The 19,906-nt window shown below is 44.8% G+C and overlaps 1 protein-coding gene across 1 annotated transcript in view; it reads left to right on the top strand.

The window, feature by feature from the left end:
• Window positions 1-19,906, top strand: part of PTCHD1 (patched domain containing 1) — a gene marked incomplete at its 5' end in the record, with an annotated part of 56,112 nt that overhangs the window by 28,189 nt on the left and 8,017 nt on the right. Inside the window, one exon of the mRNA XM_081124880.1 lies at window positions 8,767-9,427. Coding sequence (XP_080981006.1) covers window positions 8,767-9,427 — 661 coding nt within the window. The remainder of the gene's footprint in view (window positions 1-8,766; window positions 9,428-19,906) is intronic.

The raw sequence follows: 19,906 nt of genomic DNA, 5'->3' as shown, positions 1-19,906 counted from the left end.
GGTGAACCACATAAAATTGCCAATATTGAACCACCTTTTTACCTATACAAATGGCAATTTCATATGGTTCAGGCCAATACTAAGTGCCAGGCCAGACACCTTTTATACATTATCTCACTTGATCCTCACAATGACCCTATGAGGTCAGGTTTATCCCCAATATAAAGATAATGAAACTGCGTTAAATGCCTAAAGTCATTGTCTTCCTTTGGATTTCCCCAAAAATTGACCCAGAGTCAAGGACTTGATGAGAGTAGTGTATTTGGAAGACAATCCCAGAAAGCACTGGTAGGAGAATGGCAGCCTGAGGCAGGAAAGGGAAGTCAAAGTTGTAGGTAAGCTGGTTACTCTGGAGCCTAAGGCCTCTGGGGAACTCTGGGAAATAGTGAGGAACACATGCCACAGGGTCATCCCACCTTGGGGACAAGTAAGCTGGGCTATTTATACACAAATTAGGCCCAGGCCACTTGGGATTGAGGTAACATGTTAATGCCCCAGTATTTCCCCAGGAGGCTAGAAGAGTTAGAGCAGGAAGCTGGTGTGCACTGAAGTGTGGAGGGGACAGGGGCAGGGCCCAGCCGTGTCTGCTGCAGTCCCATAGCCAGAACTAACAGAGGCAGGGTTTGAATTTGTGGCATTCTGACCTCATAACCCATGTCCTTCCCACTAAACAAGATGTTGTCAAAGCCTGGGAAAGATCAGGGGCTCTGGGAGAATCAGGAATCAATTCCAGGATTATATCTGGGCAGCTGTAAGACACCAGAGAGAGACCATCCCATGCTTCCCTGCCTATAACCACAGCTGTGGAGCCCTCTAGTTTACAAAATGCATGTGCAGCCATCACGCCATTTGGCTCTCACCATGCCCCTGAGACAGACTAAAATCCATTCACTTGTGAGATTATTATATTCATGTGCTTACTCCATAGCTGTTGAGTGTACGTGCCAGGAGCAGTTCTAGGTAATGGAGATGTACTAGACCAGGCACACACTCCAGCATGGTAAAACTCATATCCTAGTGGGGGCAACAGAGTAAAGAAACAGATGTATAATGTGATGTCACAGCTGGTGCCGTGAAAAACTTAAAAGAAGCAAAGATGATGGTGATGGCAAGAGATGCTATTTTTTTCAGTGGGGTGGGGTCAGGGAAGATGACATTTAGGCCGGGAAGCGAAGGAAGCGAGGCTGTCTGGAGGGAGGACATTGCGGGCAGAATGAAAAGAAAGATGGGTAGTGTGGTGAGGGCATGGTTAGACAGGAGTGTGGCGAGATCAGCAAGGGCAGTGCACCGTCTTGTTGGCTACCGTCAGGACTTGGGTTTTTGCTCTGGGCGCAGTGGGAAGCATTAGAGGATTTAGAACAGGGAAGTGGCATGGTGTGCATTTTCAGAGGTTCATTTTTTGTGTATCTCTAACTTACATGGTCAGCAAGACCCAGAACCAGGACTCAAATTGAACTTTTCTGACTCCTGCTCCAGTGCTCTTCCCACTCAGGTCCACGGTTGTTCTCCAGACCCGCATATCCTTGGTATCCTGTTTCTTTTGTTGTTGTTGTTGTTGTTGTTGTATTTTTATTTGAATTTATTGGGGCACCATTGGTTAATGAAGTTATATAAATTTCAGTTGCACAATTCTCTAACACATCATCTGCATACTGCCTTGTGTTCACCACCCCAAGTCCAGTCTCCTTCCATCACTGTTTATCCCCCTTTCCCCTCTTCTACCTGCCCACCCCCTTTCCCTCTGGTAATCCTCATACTACTGTCTGTGTCTATGAGTTGGGTTGGGGTTTTTTTGCTTAATCCCTTCACCTTTTTCACCCACCCCCTTATATGTGGAATCTAATGAACAAAATAAACTAACAAACAAAATAGAAACAGACTCATACATTGGCATCCTGTTTTTTCCTGTCCCTTGCATAGTTATTTGTGGTTTCCTGACCAAATCTTAAAACAGCTGTTCCCTGTTCCCTAGGCATTTGGCTCCTTGGGACTCCTCTTTGCCTCTTGGCCAATCAGCTCTAACATTCTCCCATTCCCGAGAGCATCTTGTCCTCAATATCCATCAAAACTCATGACCCACAAACTTGCTCAACCAGTTTAAGCTTGACCATGAAAGTCAAGTGAGAACAGGATGGAAAAATAACCACTGTAATAAAAAAGTTTAACTTCACAGATTTCCAGAGGTCTTTAACACATCAAGGAACGTTTTCTGTACTCAAAACAAGTGCAGTTGTCTCCCAGATGATGGGGAGAAAAGAGAGTATTGGACCTGTGGTTCATTGTGTTCCTCCCCATCCAGACCCACGGAGAATCAGGCAGAAGTTGCAATGAGATATCACCGTTGCCTTTTCCTTCATCGCTGCTATTTTGTGTTTCTAAAATCTCAGATGGATTTGTTTCAGATCCAAAGCAGCTTTGTTTTTTCAGCCAAGGCTGCAAAGACTAAACAGCTTGTTTTGGGGAATTACAGTGTGGGGCTCTCTTGGTTGCTTCTTAGTGTCAACAGCCATGAAAAGAGTGTTTACCCCCTGGTAAGGCAAGGAGAAAAACAAACATCCCACTCTCCCAGACCTGCACTGGCACTACCTATTGACAGAAGTCCCCATTTGTCTTTTGTCACTGCGGCAGGTCAGCATGACACTAGGCACGCAGGTAGAGAAGACACGTGTGGACAGAGAGTCACTTGTTTGGCTATATCCACAGCTTAAATTTCATGTCCTCCGAACATGTAATGTTTCAAAGGCAGAATGATATTTCTGTTCACTTATTAAGGGTTGACTAACTTGCTCTTGGCTGTACTACAAATGAATCACGGTAACAATTCCCAACTCGCAACTTCTGGTGTTCTGATGTAATGCATTTCTATTAAAAGAAGGGGAAAGAGAGTGGGCGAGAGTGAGATCATGCAGAGACGGAACAGAACACCCAGGCAGCTAGCGTAACTGCTGAACTTCAGGGACCAGATCCGTCCACTTGGAGGGGATTTCTTGGGTGCTGGATGAGGGTACCTTGTCAGTCGGTTCCTATGCATTTACAGTTGCGGAATATAAGACCCAGCTCGAGACCTGGAATTTCGAGGGACTCGGTGAAGAAGACATTTCATTCGGGGGTGAAAACCAGATATTCCTTGAAAGCATTTTTAAGCAATTTTGATTGTGTCACTTGGAAGGTAATATTAGGGGGCACGTGATAGAGGTTAGAAAGGCAAACCAACAACCTCCCTTCTGAAGTTGTTTTCCTGTTCTGCAGCGGATTTGGGAGCAGCAGAAGGAAGGAGTGGGCAGGCGAGATGAGGACGGGAAGGCAGCCTAGAAAGGTGGTGTCATCAGACGCTGCCCCCAGGGAACCCCCGCCTCCTCCGAGTCTCTCCTCCTGGGTGAGGTTGCTGGGGGCCAGCTCGATGCGGTAATTGTCCTGCCTGGCAGAGTGGCCTTCCCTTTGCAACTAGAAGCAAATACAAAAAAGAGCCGAAAGGTACTGTAAAAGATCCTCGGAGCCCACAGGTATTTTTCCTATGTTATCGCCTCTCCGGAGCAGACACTGCCTCCCTCCCGGAGCCCTTCTGCACTCTCCTCCACAAGGTGCCCTGCTGTCTTCTGAGGAAGATCTGAGTGTGCCAAGGAGAGGCAGAGAGGAAATTAGACTCTGGCCTGTCGTGACCGGCAGCCCACACTGGCTCTGTCCCAGGCCCTGGCAGAAGGGGATTAGAAGAGCCAGTGCCTCCCAGAACGGGAAATCACTCGTGGAAGTGAATCTCCACCCCCACCCCCCAGCAATCCTATCCTTCCCTAGCCTGTCGTTTTCTTTCTGGGTTTCATCTCCTATGAGCTCTGTCATTGACCTAAAAAGAACTTCAGTGTGTTGTAAAAGCATACTTCCAGTAGCTATAATGACTCCCAAATTGATATTGATGAAGTTCACTTTCTCTCGCCCAGGATCTGCGTGTACAGTTTGTGGATGTCACTCAGCTTAGAATTGTGTTGTGTCCGATCCAAAAGGATCTGTGCATAAGATTAGCTGGACCCACCTCCTTTTTGACTGAAAAATCCGAGACCTAAAGGAGTAGAGTGACATTCCTAGGGTCTTTGACACTCCTTCCTAAGTAGCAGAGGCCAGACTGAAAGCCAAAACTTCTCATTACTGGATTCCATTGTGCCTGTGGCCCCTTTTTCTTGGTAAGTCCCTGGGAAAAGCTTTATTCAGCAGCTACAGAGGCTGGATGGGGAATTAAAGAAGTCAGTTAAGCTCAAACCCCATTCCCTTCATCACCTGTTAATATCGCCATGTAATGCTGCTGTCTAAAGATGAAGTTTGGTGTTTGGGGTTCTTTCTGGTCTCTCTTAATGGACCCCAGATCCTCAAGTGTGGCCGATCCACAGCTCAGTTATATGCACAGCCAATCATTTGAACCAGGTGGGTTGACAATTCTTCATTCTTCCCCAAGTCTTCTTCATCCAATAAGCTCTAAAGCTGTGCTGGTCTGTGGCTCAATGTCCCACTGTGGAGTAAGGCCTAATTGAGAATCCTGCATCTGCCCTTTCCTTACTAGGTCATCTGAGGTGAGTTCTCGGCATTCTCTAGACCTCAATTGCTCCAGCTATAAAATGGGAACAATGATTTAAGCATTTCTATAGAGTCTTGTCTTGAGTAAATTTTTAAAACTGCATGGAAAGTACTTAGCAGACTAGTTACTATTACTGTCATCATTCTGAACCTGAAGGGTGACAAGAGCAAAGAAGCTAACAATGTAAACAGTGCGTTCAGAGCCTTAGAATGAATCTCAATTTAACATTCGGTTCTGACCTCTTTGGCAGCAGATACAACACTATTAAAAAAAATATTGCGGCCCAGCCGGGCGTGGCTCAGTGGCTGAGCATTGACCTAGGATCCAGGAGATCACGGTTTGATTCTAAGTCAGGGCACATGCCCGGGTTGCGGGCTCGATCCCCAGCAGGGGGCTTGCAGGAGGCAGCCGATCAATGACGACTCTCTCATCAATGATGACTCGCTCTCTCTCTCTCTCTCCCCCTCTCCCTTCCTCTCTCTGAAATCAATAAAGATATATATTAAAATACATATGTGTGTGTATATATATATATATATATATATATATATATATATATATAGTGATCGGGATTGACAGTGGATTAGTACAGGACACTTGGTTGTCTGCTTTTAGGATGTTCCCTTTGTTTTGGACATTGTATATCTTAGGTGAGGTTCCATGTGTTGAGTGTGATGTGAGCAGCCTAAACTCAGGGAAGTTATCCGATTATTGACAACACAGTAGATTTGGTGATAACTTATTGAATGTGTTGACTGAATTCAAAATCTATACATAGTTACAGAAACATGGATTATATGTCGATTCACATGGCAGAGTGAGGCTCTATGAAGGGTCAGGACTATTACTTTGTGTCGTTTCCCTCCCCGCCCCCCGTCTTCTTTTCTGAGAAGAGGGTCTCTTATCTAGCCCAATAACAAGCTCGTGTGGATTGAGACTGTCCATTTTGTGGACTACGGTGTCTTGGTCATGCTTTGATGTTTTCCTGTCTCTCTTTCCCCCTTCTGCCCCCAAAAGCAAAGATTAATTTAAATGCAAAGATGACGTCACCGTAAGTTAACTTGTCAACATTTTGACTTTCTTTTTCAGTGCAGAAATTAAAAGTAAGTATAAAGCAAAAGAAATCATAACTTTGATCTCCAGCTTCCTTTTCCCCCTGTGGATGTATCTAAGAACACCTACTAATGCATCTGCTGTCTCCTTTACAGAAGTAAATCAGGGCATTTTAAAACCCTATACGGTAGATGTCCAGGTAGCGTGTGCAGTGTGTCTGCCCATGGCCATGTGGACAGCCAGGAGTAGACTGCATGTGTACTTAGATCCAAAGATCAGAACTGAATGGTTTCAGAAGTCCCAGAAGGGAGTCATAATTCTCCTTTCCCATGCCTGTATTATTTCTCACCTCTTATCCCATAGATTCTCGCTGCCAGGTGGGTGGCCTCAGCCAACACCCCCTTCTCTGGCTGCTTTGTCACTCAGCATCTCCATGCCACTCAGAAGCAAAAGTGACATATGTTCTACCCACCTCTCCATCAGAAATTCAAAGCAGCTGCACCTCACAGCAGCTGTGGTACTAAGAGTTAACAAACCTTCCCTGCCAAACTTCAGTAAGTTCTCCTTGCCCAAGCCTCCCTCCTATGATTTTGTGGTACAGAGGTTAACAAGGTGTCTGCTTCCTTTGGTCAGTGGTCCCGGGGGTCATAGCAGTAGATCAACAGAGTTGGCAGATCACTAGATAGTTTAGAACTCCCCACGCAGCAGGGCGGCATGGCCACCTTACAGAATGGATGGAAAATATCCCCTTGCTATAATTGGGTTCAGCCCTGTGGCTTAACACCATCTTATTTGGCAATCTTTTTCTCTTGACATATTTAGTAATCACTCTAAGAAAGATTTATTAGACTGTTCATGGGAACAAACAATGCATTAAATATTACACATATGCATGCTTTCAATACCACTCCTTTTCTAGCCTATTCCAAACCTTTCCCCAAGTCTTCCTTTTAACTCTTATCAAAACTCTCCCTTGTCTTTAAATTCCTCTTGGTTCTTGTCTCCTCCAAAATAACCTTTTATATTTTGGAATGTTTTTGTAGCTACGAGTTCTTTTAATCAAAATTCACCGGGCCACGCTTAGAGAGGAATAGATGGAAACACGCTCTCACAGCTTAAACCCACTGAAGACCTTTTGCCCGTCATTAATCTCAAACCAAAAACTCAGCATACGGCTAAGAGTTTTGTACAGATAGGCTCTTGGGTATCTCTGGGAGACAGAGAGAGACAGAGACAAGGAATGAACTCCAAATATTTCAGCCAGTGCGTTGTTTCCTGAACCTGAGAGTTGGTACCCCTGAGGAGATGTGGGGGATGGGCACCGAAAATCAGGATTAACAACTCGCGCTCTGCGCTAACGAAAGGACTTTGACAGCTGCTACCCCTCGGACATTTTTCAAAAAGCATAATAAATATCCCACCCACCCTGGCACATGCACAGCAAAATGTCTTAGCAAATAACCCATCTAGAACAGATTTCAGAGAAAATCTATCAAGGTCATGGAGATGCTCAGAAGGTTAGGAGTTATAGTGGCGTAGCCGCAGTATGGCAACTCTGGGCGTTACTCCCTTTACGTGTGAAATGCTCTTCTTCAGTCATCAGAAAGGCAGTAATGGCTGTCCCTGCTCTTGGGACAGCCCACGCAGTGCTAGGCACCATCCTTTACCTAACACTCAGCAACACATCTACCACTGGCCACAATTCAGACAGAAGGCCTTACTTTCTCACCTTAGATGGTAGATTACACATAGTCCTATACGTCTGAACTTGAGCACCTGTGAATTATTTTTTCCATTGATTTTTAGAGAGAGAGTGCAAGGGAGGGAAGAGGGGGCAGAGACAGACAGAGACAGAGAAAGAGAGAGACACATGAATTGGTTGCCTCCCGCACACACCCCAACCAGAACCGGGGATGCAAACTGTGACCCTTTGGTCCGCAGGCCGACGGTCTAACCCGAGACAAACCAGCTAGGGCATGATTTTTTTAGGGGTGGGGCAGCGAAAGCACAAATTCAGGAATTAGTTGCTAGCAAGAACCTTCATTCACCTGCTGATATTGCCTCTAAAGGTATATTGTGAGGGCCCAGGACACAGGTTCTGGAGCCAGACTGCATGATATAGCTCAGCTCACTCTCTCTTACTGTGTTTGTGAACTTGGGCACTTGGGCAAGTGACTTGGCTTCTCTATGTCTCAGTTTTCTCACATATAAAATGAGGCTAGGACCTGTTCTTCAGAGTTTCTTATAAGGATTAAATGAAATAGTCTGTCTAAAGGGCCTAGAACTCTGGCCAGCATGTCGTAGGGGCTGTTAAATGAGTGTCTGTATGCCCATGCACACTTTGATCACAGGCGTACAGACCTGGGCATGGCAAACATCACTGAGGGCGAGGTGTACGGAATGAATCCACTGTGCTCCCTTAGCACGATTCCCATGGATCCCAGCCAGGCTCTTGCAGTTATAGCTCCCTTCCCATATAAGCAGACAAGGAAAGTCAGAGAATACGAGGGCCCTCAAGGTGAACCTCTTGTCTCTTACGGCACAGAGTGATTAAATTGGATGCAGAAATTGCTCAGCTGCCCTACAAATCAGCAGCAAGGGCGGGGCCTGCAGAGGACCGCTGCACCTGGACTGCACCTTAGTTCACTTGTTACTTGACATTTTGCAGACAGAGCAACTGATTGCTGGACCTCTGGAAGATTTTCAGACATTTATAGACCAATTGAGTCCCAGATAAAGAACAGGACTTATGGAAATAATGTTGGCACTTGAACCCAGCACTTTTCCAACTCTAGCTATATCAGAATCTCCTTGTGAGAACACAGATGTCTCGGCCCCACCCCAGAGATTCTGGTTTACCCGGTCTGAGGTGGGGCTTGAGAATTTCCATTTCTGGCAAGTTCCCAGGTTGTGCTGACGCTGCTGGTCCAGGGACCACACCATGAAAACCACTAGTTAAATGTGTGTTTTGCATCCTTACTACCTATTTCTCATGTAAGGTTATAACATTTAATTTGAACCCTTTAGCTTAGAGATGGCATGAGTGACTCCCCACCCCCCAGAATGCCACATTTGAATCCACAGGGCTAATGCCACGCTTTAATGTGTATTTTGGTAATAAACACTGACTTTCATTTTTTCCCCCATAGTTGCATGCTGCTGTGACCAAGATCCAGGTTCCCAGACCTGGTTTCAATTACACGTTCGCCCACATATGTGTCCTGAATAACGATAAGACTTGCATCGTGGATGACATAGTGCATGTTCTGGAGGAGCTAAAGAATGCTCGGGCCACCAACCGGACCAATTTTGCTATCACATACCCGATCACTCACTTAAAGAACGGGAGGGCCGTGTACAACGGGCACCAGCTTGGAGGTGTCACCGTGCACAGCAAGGATCGGGTGAAATCCGCAGAGGCCGTCCAGCTCACCTACTACCTGCAGTCAGTCAACAGTCTCAATGACATGGTGGCTGAGAGGTGGGAGTCCAGCTTCTGCGACACTGTCCGACTATTCCAGAAAAACAACAGCAAAATCAAAATGTACCCTTACACGTCCTCCTCACTGAGGGAAGACTTCCAGAAGACCAGCCGAGTGTCAGAACGTTACCTGGTCACCAGCCTGATCCTGGTGGTCACCATGGCCATCCTCTGCTGCTCTATGCAGGACTGCGTCCGCAGCAAACCCTGGCTAGGCCTACTCGGCTTGGTGACCATAACCCTGGCCACTCTCACCGCGGCCGGGATCATCAATCTTACTGGTGGGAAATACAATTCCACCTTCCTGGGAGTCCCCTTCGTCATGCTAGGTAATTACTTTTCTTGTTCCCCCTGCTGGTAACGGTGACTGGGTTTCCAAGAGGCAAAGAGTAGCCATCTAACGACTTGGTTTCATTTTGAGTGTCTTCCTTTTGCTTAGAAGTCCTGGGACCAGTCATATAAAGTGCTGGTGGTCAGCAGGAAGCAACCTTATCTGGTAAATGTGCCAGAAGTCCCAAGTCCTGGGTTCCGGCCCTGGTTCTCCATTAAGTAGCTGTGTGGCATTTAGCAGATATTAATCTTCTGTGTGCTGTCGCATCTTAGGTTGAGCATCCCCAGAAACAGACCCCGAGACAGGGATTTAGATACAAGTAGCTTATTAGGAAAGGAGGTGAGCCCTGGAAGCCCCAGTGTGGGAATGAGAACCTGCGACAGAGAAGGAAGACAGTTCAGGGCCTGTTAATGAGCAGGTGACTGCTGCGGCACCTGGGGCTCAATCCCCCTGGGGGCGTTGGGAGGCCTCCTTCAGGAGCAAGGAAGCTGGAAACTGGGCTGGGTACCCAGAAGCCCTACGTATGACTCATTGAGGGCTCTCCCCAGGGTCGCTAGCACCCCAGCACCTCCCAGGAAGACTCAGCACATATTCCTGCAGCTGGAGAAATCCCTCCGGTTATGGTATTTGCAGTAAGAAGCCTCCAGTGAGCTCCAGAGTGGTGCCCAGGAGGGCACGCACAGGGGTTGAGCACTGACAGTGTCTGCTACCCTCAGTTTCCCCATCCTCTAGATAGAGTGGATGTGAACATCACACCAAAGGACACAAGTCAGTGTACAAGAACTTTCAAAGCAACAGGTGAGACATAAATAGAAGGAAACTTTTCCTGTCCTTGCTGTGAACTCAGGAGAATGTTTTAAAACAGTGGCGTGAGAATCCCACTACATTCTCTCTTGGGGGCGGCAGGAATTTCCTGAGAGCGATAATGCTCGAAACAAAGGCACAGTGGTCATAACGTGGCACCAGTTACCCTGTCCGTTTGGTCCTGAAGATGGCATGCCGGCAAGCCTGCTGGCAGGATTCACAGTTAGCTTTCCCCCTTTTCTCTGGCAACTTCTCATCAATTCCTTTAGCGAAATTAAAATGTCGTTGCGAGTCAGATACTGGCGTGGCAAGTGAAGTGGCAGTTTTCGTGGACTGAGAAATAAGTAGGGTGGGGTTCGTTACTGTGCTTAGGCGCTGCTGGGGGTAGCGGGAAAGAAAAGAAAAGAAAAGAAAAGAACTTCCCAGGAAATCTCGGCTGCCTTCTGGTTAAAGTGATCGGAGGGGCCGCAGGGTTGCGGGCCGTGGAAAGACCTGGCCCTCCGCGCCCCGGGGCCTGCGGGAACCTAGGGAACTTAGGCCGGGCCGGAGAGACGCGGAGCCTCTGTGGGAAGCGGGGCAGTGCAGACCCGCCCGCCGGCCCGCTCGTGGCGAGGAGCGGGCCGGCAGGGCTGCGCCTCCGACTCAGTCTGCTGGGGAGGCAGCTTAATCGGCCTCTTAGAGTAAGCCCCGGACGCGCGGGTCGATGGTGGAACACAGGGCCATTCCTATAAGGCCTGGGTATTCGGAGCTTCCAGAGGCTTGAGTCAGGGTTTAAATTAAGATGTTTTGCTCATGATTAGTCACAGGCTTGGGCTTCTTCTTTTTTCTTTCAGCTTTTCATTTTAAAAATAGTGGTTTTTGTTAGGATTGTTTCTGCGGTGGGGGGACGGGGGTGGAGATAAACAGGAGTAAGAAAAGGGTGGGGAACTGAAGGGAGACAGTAAGGTTCTTAAGGTGAAGAATAAAGGACGTGAGAGCTAGAAAAAGGGCTATTGTCCCTGGTTTTGTGACACTCTAGCTAGTGACCAGTGAGTTCAAAGTATGACACGATATTTAAAACTCCCGAACCTGACTATTTAGTCAGGGGTGCTGACCTCTTTTCTTTTAGATTGTCAAATAAAAAAATGACAACAGCCAACACACACACACACACACACACACAGGTTCCCTAAAAAGTAATTGCACTAAAATAAAATTACTTATAATAAAATGTTTAGCTCTTCTTAATATTTTCAAGGAAAATAAAATAGTAATATTCAAAACTTCATCAAGTTAATTTCACTAAGATGAAATTAAATATTTAAAACGTCTTTAATTTTATTAAGCAAAAGAAATTCAATATTGACAATTTCTTGAAACTTCTTTTTGTACTTTTTAGAGAGGTTTTAAATATTGAAAGTAAAAGACAAAACAGAAAGGACTATACCAGATAGTACTGGGGCAGAGAGGGGTGTAAGAGATGGAAAGATGCTATTAACAGGGGGGTGTCTTTAAAAACTAAATCCAGAAATAGTAGTGTCACAACCCTGCAGAGACTGAGTATCACCGAACTCGACGTCCAAGTTCAATTCAGAAAAATCTGGCCTTTGCAGTGAAAGAGACCAAGTGCTGCAGGTGCCCAATACTCCCTTGTTTGCAATTTGTGAGGAATGTTACAGGCATTGATTTGATGGCAGTTTTCCCTGCTGACAGTCAGTATGCAACCTTTCTGTACATTTTCAGTCCAAAGAGATCTCAAATTACTTAGTCACAACATGAAAGGAAGCTCCGAGTTTTAGCAGCTAAGGCCCATTTGCAATAAATACTTTGCACCATGTAATGGGTGCTTAATGTGCTTATAAAGCCAACAGTGCCTGGATTGGGGATGGTTGCTGCCCATCTGTTTCTCAGATAAACTCTTTGTTCTCAGAGTCTGACGGTCAAATAAACTGTAAGCAATAGCACATTTGAAAATGTTGCATTCAGGGCCAGGGTCATCTGGTTTTTTGATGACCAGTCCTAAAATGCCAATAAATATTTCAAATGACCAAGGAGAAGGACAGTGCTAAGGGGTTTGTACTGAGTCAATAAACTGTCTGGCTTTTTTAATTGCTGGCTTATAACACAAAATGAGCATGCTTAACCTAAGCAGATTTAAGCAAAACTTCTTGATTTTTTTTATGTTACCTAAATAAAATATCAAATAAAAATTTTAAAATATATGGCCTCATTTAGAAGGAAAAGTATCTTAGAAAAAGTCTCTAACACAGACATTTCCTTAGCTGACAATAGGTCTACAATGTGACAAACACTATAGATTTTAAATTCAAGAAACTAAACACCCTCAGTGTGATGCCGGTCACATAAGGCCAGGCCCAGCCAAATGCCAACATGGCAGTAAACTTAGAATGGAAAATTTTAAGACCACGTGTGTCAAGCAGTATTAACCTGACAAAATTCCAGAATAGGAAAGAATTTGGATAAACTCTGAGAGTTCACCATAATGGGATGTGACTGTGTGTTTCTAGCCAAGACGGTACGTGACATCTCTGGCGATAAGAATATATCCTACACAGATGAATCATTTTGGCAATGATGTCAGCAGAGATACATCATGATTTGGGATGGTTTTAATCAGCGGCACGCATATTAGACAATCCCACTTCTGGCAAAACCCCCTGTCCATATGAGTCAGATCAGTTTATTTACAGCTGAAATCCTTAAAGGTATTATCCATGCCCACTGACATTTTTTAGTTACTATACTTTGGAGAGGAGTTTATTTCATCCATACCCCACATGCATAAAGTAATGGCCTCTAATTCCAAGCTATTTGATATCAGGTATTGAGATATTTGTGCTGCCATTTGAAAACATAGGACACTCATCATTTTGACCCATTGTGGAATTTCCTTTTAAAGGGTGGTGACTTACACCACCTTCCTACAGTTGTGTGCTAGTTAAGAAACTGGCATCGGTTTTGTACACGCGAGCTCTCCTTACAGGCTTAACCCTTCCGCAGCCTTGCTGATCAGACACAAATGAGGCCTGGCCGGGAATGCTGGTGAGTGCAGAGGGAAAGGAAGGAGGGTTTTCTTCTTTCTTCATCCGGAAGGTTTGTTGCTCGCGCATATACTGACCAGCTGAAAGGGGGGGATTGAAGTTGTGGCAAAAGGTAGTTTGGATATTAGTTTATATGTGGTGATCTCATTTATAAGGGTTGCTTTGCATTTATCAAGATGCAAGAGTCGTGAGGATCAGATGAGACAAAAAATCGCCTTCAAGAAAGATATTGTTCAAGTCCTTTCAGGTGTTTGGGACTTTGAGGAGGTCAGATGCCAGATCTTCTTCCTTCTGAATTATCCAGCCAGGCTACTCACGTTCAAGGATGGGAAAGGAAGCAAGGAGGTGATAAAGTGCGAGGTGGGAAAGAATTGCGGGGATGTTTGGCTTCTTTCAGACAGACATTCTAAGATTGCCTGTATTCAACAGAAACTAGGAGATCAGGTTCAGTTCTCCAAGAATTTGTTGTCATTGATGCCCCCTGGAATATGCTATAGTCTATGGAGCTCGGGCTTATAAAGGGGTAAAAGTTCTTGTGCAAGAAATGTAGCTGTAAATGAGGATTGCAACTCAGTTATTTTCGCTCTTAAGCTTAAGCAAACCTGAAAGGTTTTGCTTTCTTGACTAGTATTCCGATATATTTCTAAAGTCATGGAAAACATTGGGGAAGGGGCAGGAATCAGCCAGTGTAAACTAATAAAGTCTAAACCATATGAAATTGCCAATAGTCAACCATTTTTTACCTAAAAATTGATACCTATATCCGACCATTTTTGAACTACAAAGCAGTAATTTCTTATGGTTCAACCTAAGCATTATTGTAGAAGTCCATTGTTGCAATACTATGACAATCCACATGATGAAACAGAAGTATATTACAGGGTTGTGGAAATACTCTGCTTAGATATAAATCACAAATAGGTTTGGTAGATTTTAAGAAAAAACTGGTTTATAGAGGTTTTGTTGTTCCCATTTTTGTTTACATCCGATTTGAAATATGAGTAATTCCATACAATATTTTCAAAGTTTTTTTCCTGAAAATCTTATTTGTAATGATCTGTGGTCATTGTGGGGCTAATTTATGAAGAGATTGTGTAATCTAGTTTTGTGGATGGTTCTCAGCCTCTTATTTTTAAGTTGGTGAGCTGGAGCAAAATATATTTTACTGTTCTATCCCTAACCATAAAGGAAGCCAAGACCAGGACTGGGGTTGCAGGTCGAGGAAGGCAGAGTTCAGTTATGTCGAAGAATGCAAGAGCACCTCCTTTTTCACCCAGGCCTCCTTGGGTACTCTGGGTGCTCTGGCCGCCTACTTTAGGGAATAGGGGTGGCAGATTCCAGAAGGTCAGCAGCAGGACACAACATCAGCACCCTGAGCTGGTAAAAATTAAAGCGCGAAGAGAAACGCCTAGTTTGGTGTTGTATTTGGACTAACAGAAAGTCACTGCTGGGCTGGGAAGCCTTGACCAGACGCGTCTACAGGAGTTCACTCCACTCGGGGATTCATAGTCACTGTTAAGGAAGCCCCGCGTTTCATGGAGGCTACTGCACCAGGCAAGAGCCCAAAGGTGGATGGAACCTAAGAGAGGGATTCTAGCCCCTTCTCAGCCTGCTCTTCATGGGTGTGGGGGTGTATAATCTGGGTGTATCATATATGTTATATATCACATTAGCTATATTAGATATCATATGCAATATGACATATTACGCAATAAGTTCATGTGTGTATATAGATGCATTTTATGTGTTTATAACTTATATTACGTAGTGTACATGGTTTGAATGTTTGAATATAAATACTATATATTTACCTATATATTATATAGTATATATTCACACATTTTATATGTAAATATATAAAATGTTTGAATAAGATAAGCCATAATACATATATTTATATATTACATTTGTCTTCTACATGAAAACATATTACACAGTGACCATAGCATATATTATGGGCCACATTTGCACACGCTCAGTATCTAAATACCTTGTCTTTAAACAAGGCAGAACTATTAGCACATTCATTTCTTGGACCCGTATTTGCAGCTCCTTAGTGGAGGAAAATCGTTTCCCAGATTAAAACCCAGTTCTGTGATTAGAATGACCGGAATACGACAGGTCTCTGGTAGAAAAAATAACGTGTATTTGTCCTGATGTGAGCATCCGTCTTAACTTAAGCAGAGGAGGCCTTTACTCTCACTCTTAACTGTGAGACGAAACAGGCTGTGATAAGCCAAACAATTCGGCATAGAGAGTAAATGTTTATAACTGGCGAAGTGTAAATGTAACCCAATTAATGGACTTCCCCCTGAAAATAGATGTTACCCAACCCAGACATATCTATACTTTCAATTTCTTCTCAGAAAAACAACAGTCGTAAATCTATGTGGATGTCAGTCAAAGAAAAGCATTTTACAAATACGAGCTACTTAGTAAAGCTCATCTAAGAACAAAAATATGTCTTAAGCGGATTTTGCTCATGCAGTCGTTACACTCTGTGGCTTTTCTGGAAGAATGTAGTGGTTTTCTTTCTGTACATGAAATTTGGCACTGCCCGGACTCCGAATATTACATGTTTAATATCAGGCACTGTCCGCTGATATTAAATGTTTTCGCACTGAAACCGAAAGGTCACCCATCAGCCAGCCAGCCCGTCTCACCTCTTCTTCCCAGCTATTCCTCACTTTGTGGAGGTCAGGGTGAGGAAACCCTGCCCGTATGTAAAGGATCAAGATGTGACAGGTGCCTACAGGAGTCGGTGTCTGGCTGTGGCCGTGTGTGCGGGGAAGGCGGGGAATCTGACCGAGGTCTAAAGAAAAATCCACCTTACCAAGTCCACATGTATGAAACAGATCAGTTTGCCTGTGACTGTTTTGGGTATTGGCAAAACAATACCCAAATCGCCCAGACTGCCCCCTATAGCAAAACCATTACCTACATTTAAAATGTGATTCACTTTCTGGACTACTTTCCAGAAGTATATCTACTGGATAAAGTTAGGTTAACTCTCAGCTATTTGCCGGCGGATTCCTTGCATTAGTGGATTATAAACAACCCTGAAGGCTTTGGTCAGGCCCCAGAAAGGGTCTGGACCAGAGTGAAATTTAACCTAAGTGTTCTTGAGACTCACCCTAAGTGACTGCAGGATTAGGCAGTTGAAATCTTTCCATCGTTAGGGTTACTTATCACCTTTTCTGTTTTTTCTCTGCATTGGCTCCAAACCTGAAAGTTAACTGCACATAAAAGGTATAAAATTCTTTGGAAAAGAAGAAAAAGTATTAGCCTAAATCCTTTAGTATTTGAGTTTACTAGATGACAGTCCCAAAGCCTGCTGCTAATAAAATGTAAAGCGCACTCCTGGCACCCACTGTGCCTGAGCATTGGTGAAGAGCTAGCTCCACCGTCCTTACCCAGGGCCTGGCTGAAAGCCCGCGCTGCCTTCAGAGCGTTCACTCGTGAATAATTAGAACTTGGACCTGTGTGTGTGTCTTGACACATACTGATATGCATGTAACTATACAGACGTGCAATGAAATCAAAAGAGAAACAAATATCTTGAACGTGCTTTTAGAAGACCAGTGAATTCTTTAAGAGCTGCTTTAGCTTCCGCGTTCGATAGCATCAGTATGTATTGTTTAACAGTTAGTTCCCTTTGGCAACTGGTCAGCCTTAAATACTTCCACTCTAAGAGGGAATGGCCTGGGACATAGGTTAGCTCCTGGCATGCTCGCTATGATTCAGTCTCGAGCCATGGACCTGCCCCTCCGATGGTGAGCCCTGGCTCCCATGACCACTGCAGGGTCTCTGGTCATCAAGGGCTAGACCTGTTGGGAGCTTCCTGTTTAGGTAGCTTCCCACCGCATGAATGCTGCTACCAGGGAGTCCCCATGAACACTGGAGATGGAAAATGGTCCCTTGCCAAAGGGATGCTCTGTGCCAATATCATAGGCCCCTTGGTCAGATGTAATAGGGAAGCTTATAGAGCTCCTACATCATAGAGAAAATTTAATAATTATCAAAGCAGACAGCAATACTTGTGCTTTTAAAGCACCTTTTAAACATGGGGAAGACAATAGCCAAACCTCTGAAAAGTCTCTTCAATCCACAGAGTATCTGTTCACCTACCTCTGTAAGATGTGGCCAGAGTCCTGCTTGCTGGACCCCAGCCCCAAAGTTAGGAGCGTGATGGATGAGGGTGACGCTAAGGAAGCGAGGCAGCTGCCGAGAGAGGAAAGTGGAGAGGAGCGAGCAGAGCCTACCAAAATCTTTCTTCCCTGCCTTTCCTTGACTGCCACTGGCCCACTTTCTGCAGTGGCTATAAAAGACAAGGCCCAGGCTGGCTGGAGGGAAAAGCATGAAGGAGTCTGTCCCTGTGAAACCCACCTACCTCTGGTTTCCTCTTCACTGCTGCCTCACCTCTACTCTCTGTCCCATTCCCTAGACCTAAGGGAAGCTGCTTCAGTAGATCAGTGTCCCAGGTGGGTTTGCGCTTAAAAGGATACCCTGGAAGGCCAAAACCAAATGGAATGTGGCTATAATTATGGGCAGAGCAGGCATCCCAGGGTGCAGGGCATTCTTCATGTCCTGAGGCTCAGGGAATATGTCCCCCCTTGAGTACAGGTCAGGAAATGGGGGCCTACAGTTCAGCTCTCCTTTAGGGTAACAGATCCTCTCCAACATCAATACCCAGCTGTGAATGAGGTCTACTGCCAGCTAGGCACTCCAGGCTGTTAATCCCAGGAGGCACCTGCAGCTATGTTGGCACTCACCCTCCCCTGGTTGACTGAGCTTCAGCAAGGAGGCCCAGTTATGGTGTAGGCAGCTGTCCCTGAAATCCAAAGAGCTCTTCTAAGACACTGCAAAACTCCAGGTCGGGGTTTAAGGTAAAGGCATCTGTTAGTGAGGTGTGGCTTGAGGAACAACAATCCTGGCCTATCAGGAATGGTGGGGGGCGGGCAAGGCCAATGATAACTAGCAACGATCAGTAGAACAGATTCTTTCTCAGGGCCTCCTTTTCGGGCCTCTGTGTCTACATGCACACCCCTGTAGCAAGAGGAACAAAGGAGAGGCATAGTGTCCAAAAGCCCCTAAGAATAAAATCAGAATTCACTCTAGAACTGCCCCAGAACAAAGAGCATATGTGAAAAGAGTTAAGATTCAATAAAAGTAAACTGTAGGACAAGGCATTTAAAATGCAGCAATAGAACTCAGGAGACAAGCAAACAACCTACTTCTACCTTTCCTTGAGCTTATTTTCATTCTGGACCCTCAGGCCTCACCCTTTTCACCTAATAGCTCTGTTAGTTCAAATATCTTTTCTCAATTAGCTTCTAAGATTATTCAACAGCAAGGTAAGAAATGGATTTTTTTTTTAAAATATGTTTTTATTGATTTCGGAGAGGAAAGGGGAGGGAGAGAGAGAGAAACATTGATGAGGGAGAAACATCAACATCAATCAGCTGCCTCCTGCACGCCCCCTACTGGGGTTTGAGCCCACAACCCCAGGCATGTGCCCTGACCGGGAATCGAACCTTGACCTCCTGGTTCATGGGTTGAGGCTCAACCACTGAGCCACACCGGCCAGGCAAAATGGATTCTTATTGTAGTTTCTAATCAGGGTCAGATAATGTCATTATAAAACATTACACCATTTTTAAGAAAGGTGTGTAAAACAGATTCCATTCAAATTCTACTATATGGATAATTCATATATTTCTATATGCCTCCTTATTTTCTTGCCATGTTTAATGATTGAGTACTAAAGCCCTGTTTTAAAACTTGTTTGTTTCTAACAAGGAAATACTGTAAAAAAGAACACTTCCATTTGCCATTTTCAGTGAAACTCGAAATTGTGTTTTGCCCATCGGAACTTATTCTACACGGCTCTAGATGAAATGATCAATACTGTTTCCCCAGGGTGCAGATGCCTCAGAGATATTAATCTTCCTTTACCTTCATTGTCAAGGGATCTATTACTTTTAACCAAAGGTCGGTTGGTCCTTCCTGACAACACAGCGGAAATAGACTTAACAGCTTTCCCTCCTGAGACTAGATGCTAACTATCTAAAACATAATTAACAACAGGCTGCCAGTCAGTGAGGGCATTTTTTGCTTCATGTATGGAGAGTTTCGGTGCCTCCAATTTAATAGGGGCCATGGAGCTAGTTATCAAATTGACAATTTCGACCTGACCTCTAAAAGTGGCTGTAAAACGATGGCTAGTAAATTAAGACAAATGCCAAATCCCTCTGAGGAAACGGGCCTATGTAATAACTATAAAATGGGGATTCGGGTTTGAGGCCAAGGTTTCACAATAAGGATATAAATACCAGCTTGGGCACGAGGGGAGGGAAGACATGCGCTCAGTTATTGTATACACAACATAACAGTGACTCACTTCACTCAGCATTACGCTTGGCTGGAGATTTTAAATTCCTTTTTAAAAACAAGACTATTGTACCACAGGGTAAAGATTTTATTATCCTCAATAATGGGATTGAATATGCCAAGGCCTAGAAGCAGAAAATTAGATCTGTTGGTGCCAGTGCCAAGACAGGGGTTGTTGAAAGCCATGATGGGTCACTTTGGTGGGCTTTTCAATGTTACAGTGGCCTGGGACGCCAGGGAGG

This window comes from Miniopterus schreibersii, assembly GCF_964146895.1.
Source record: "Miniopterus schreibersii genome assembly, chromosome: X".
NCBI lineage: Eukaryota > Metazoa > Chordata > Mammalia > Chiroptera > Miniopteridae > Miniopterus > Miniopterus schreibersii.
The sequence above is the reverse complement of the archived record's forward strand: the minus strand, read 5'-3'. Positions and strand labels throughout refer to the sequence as shown.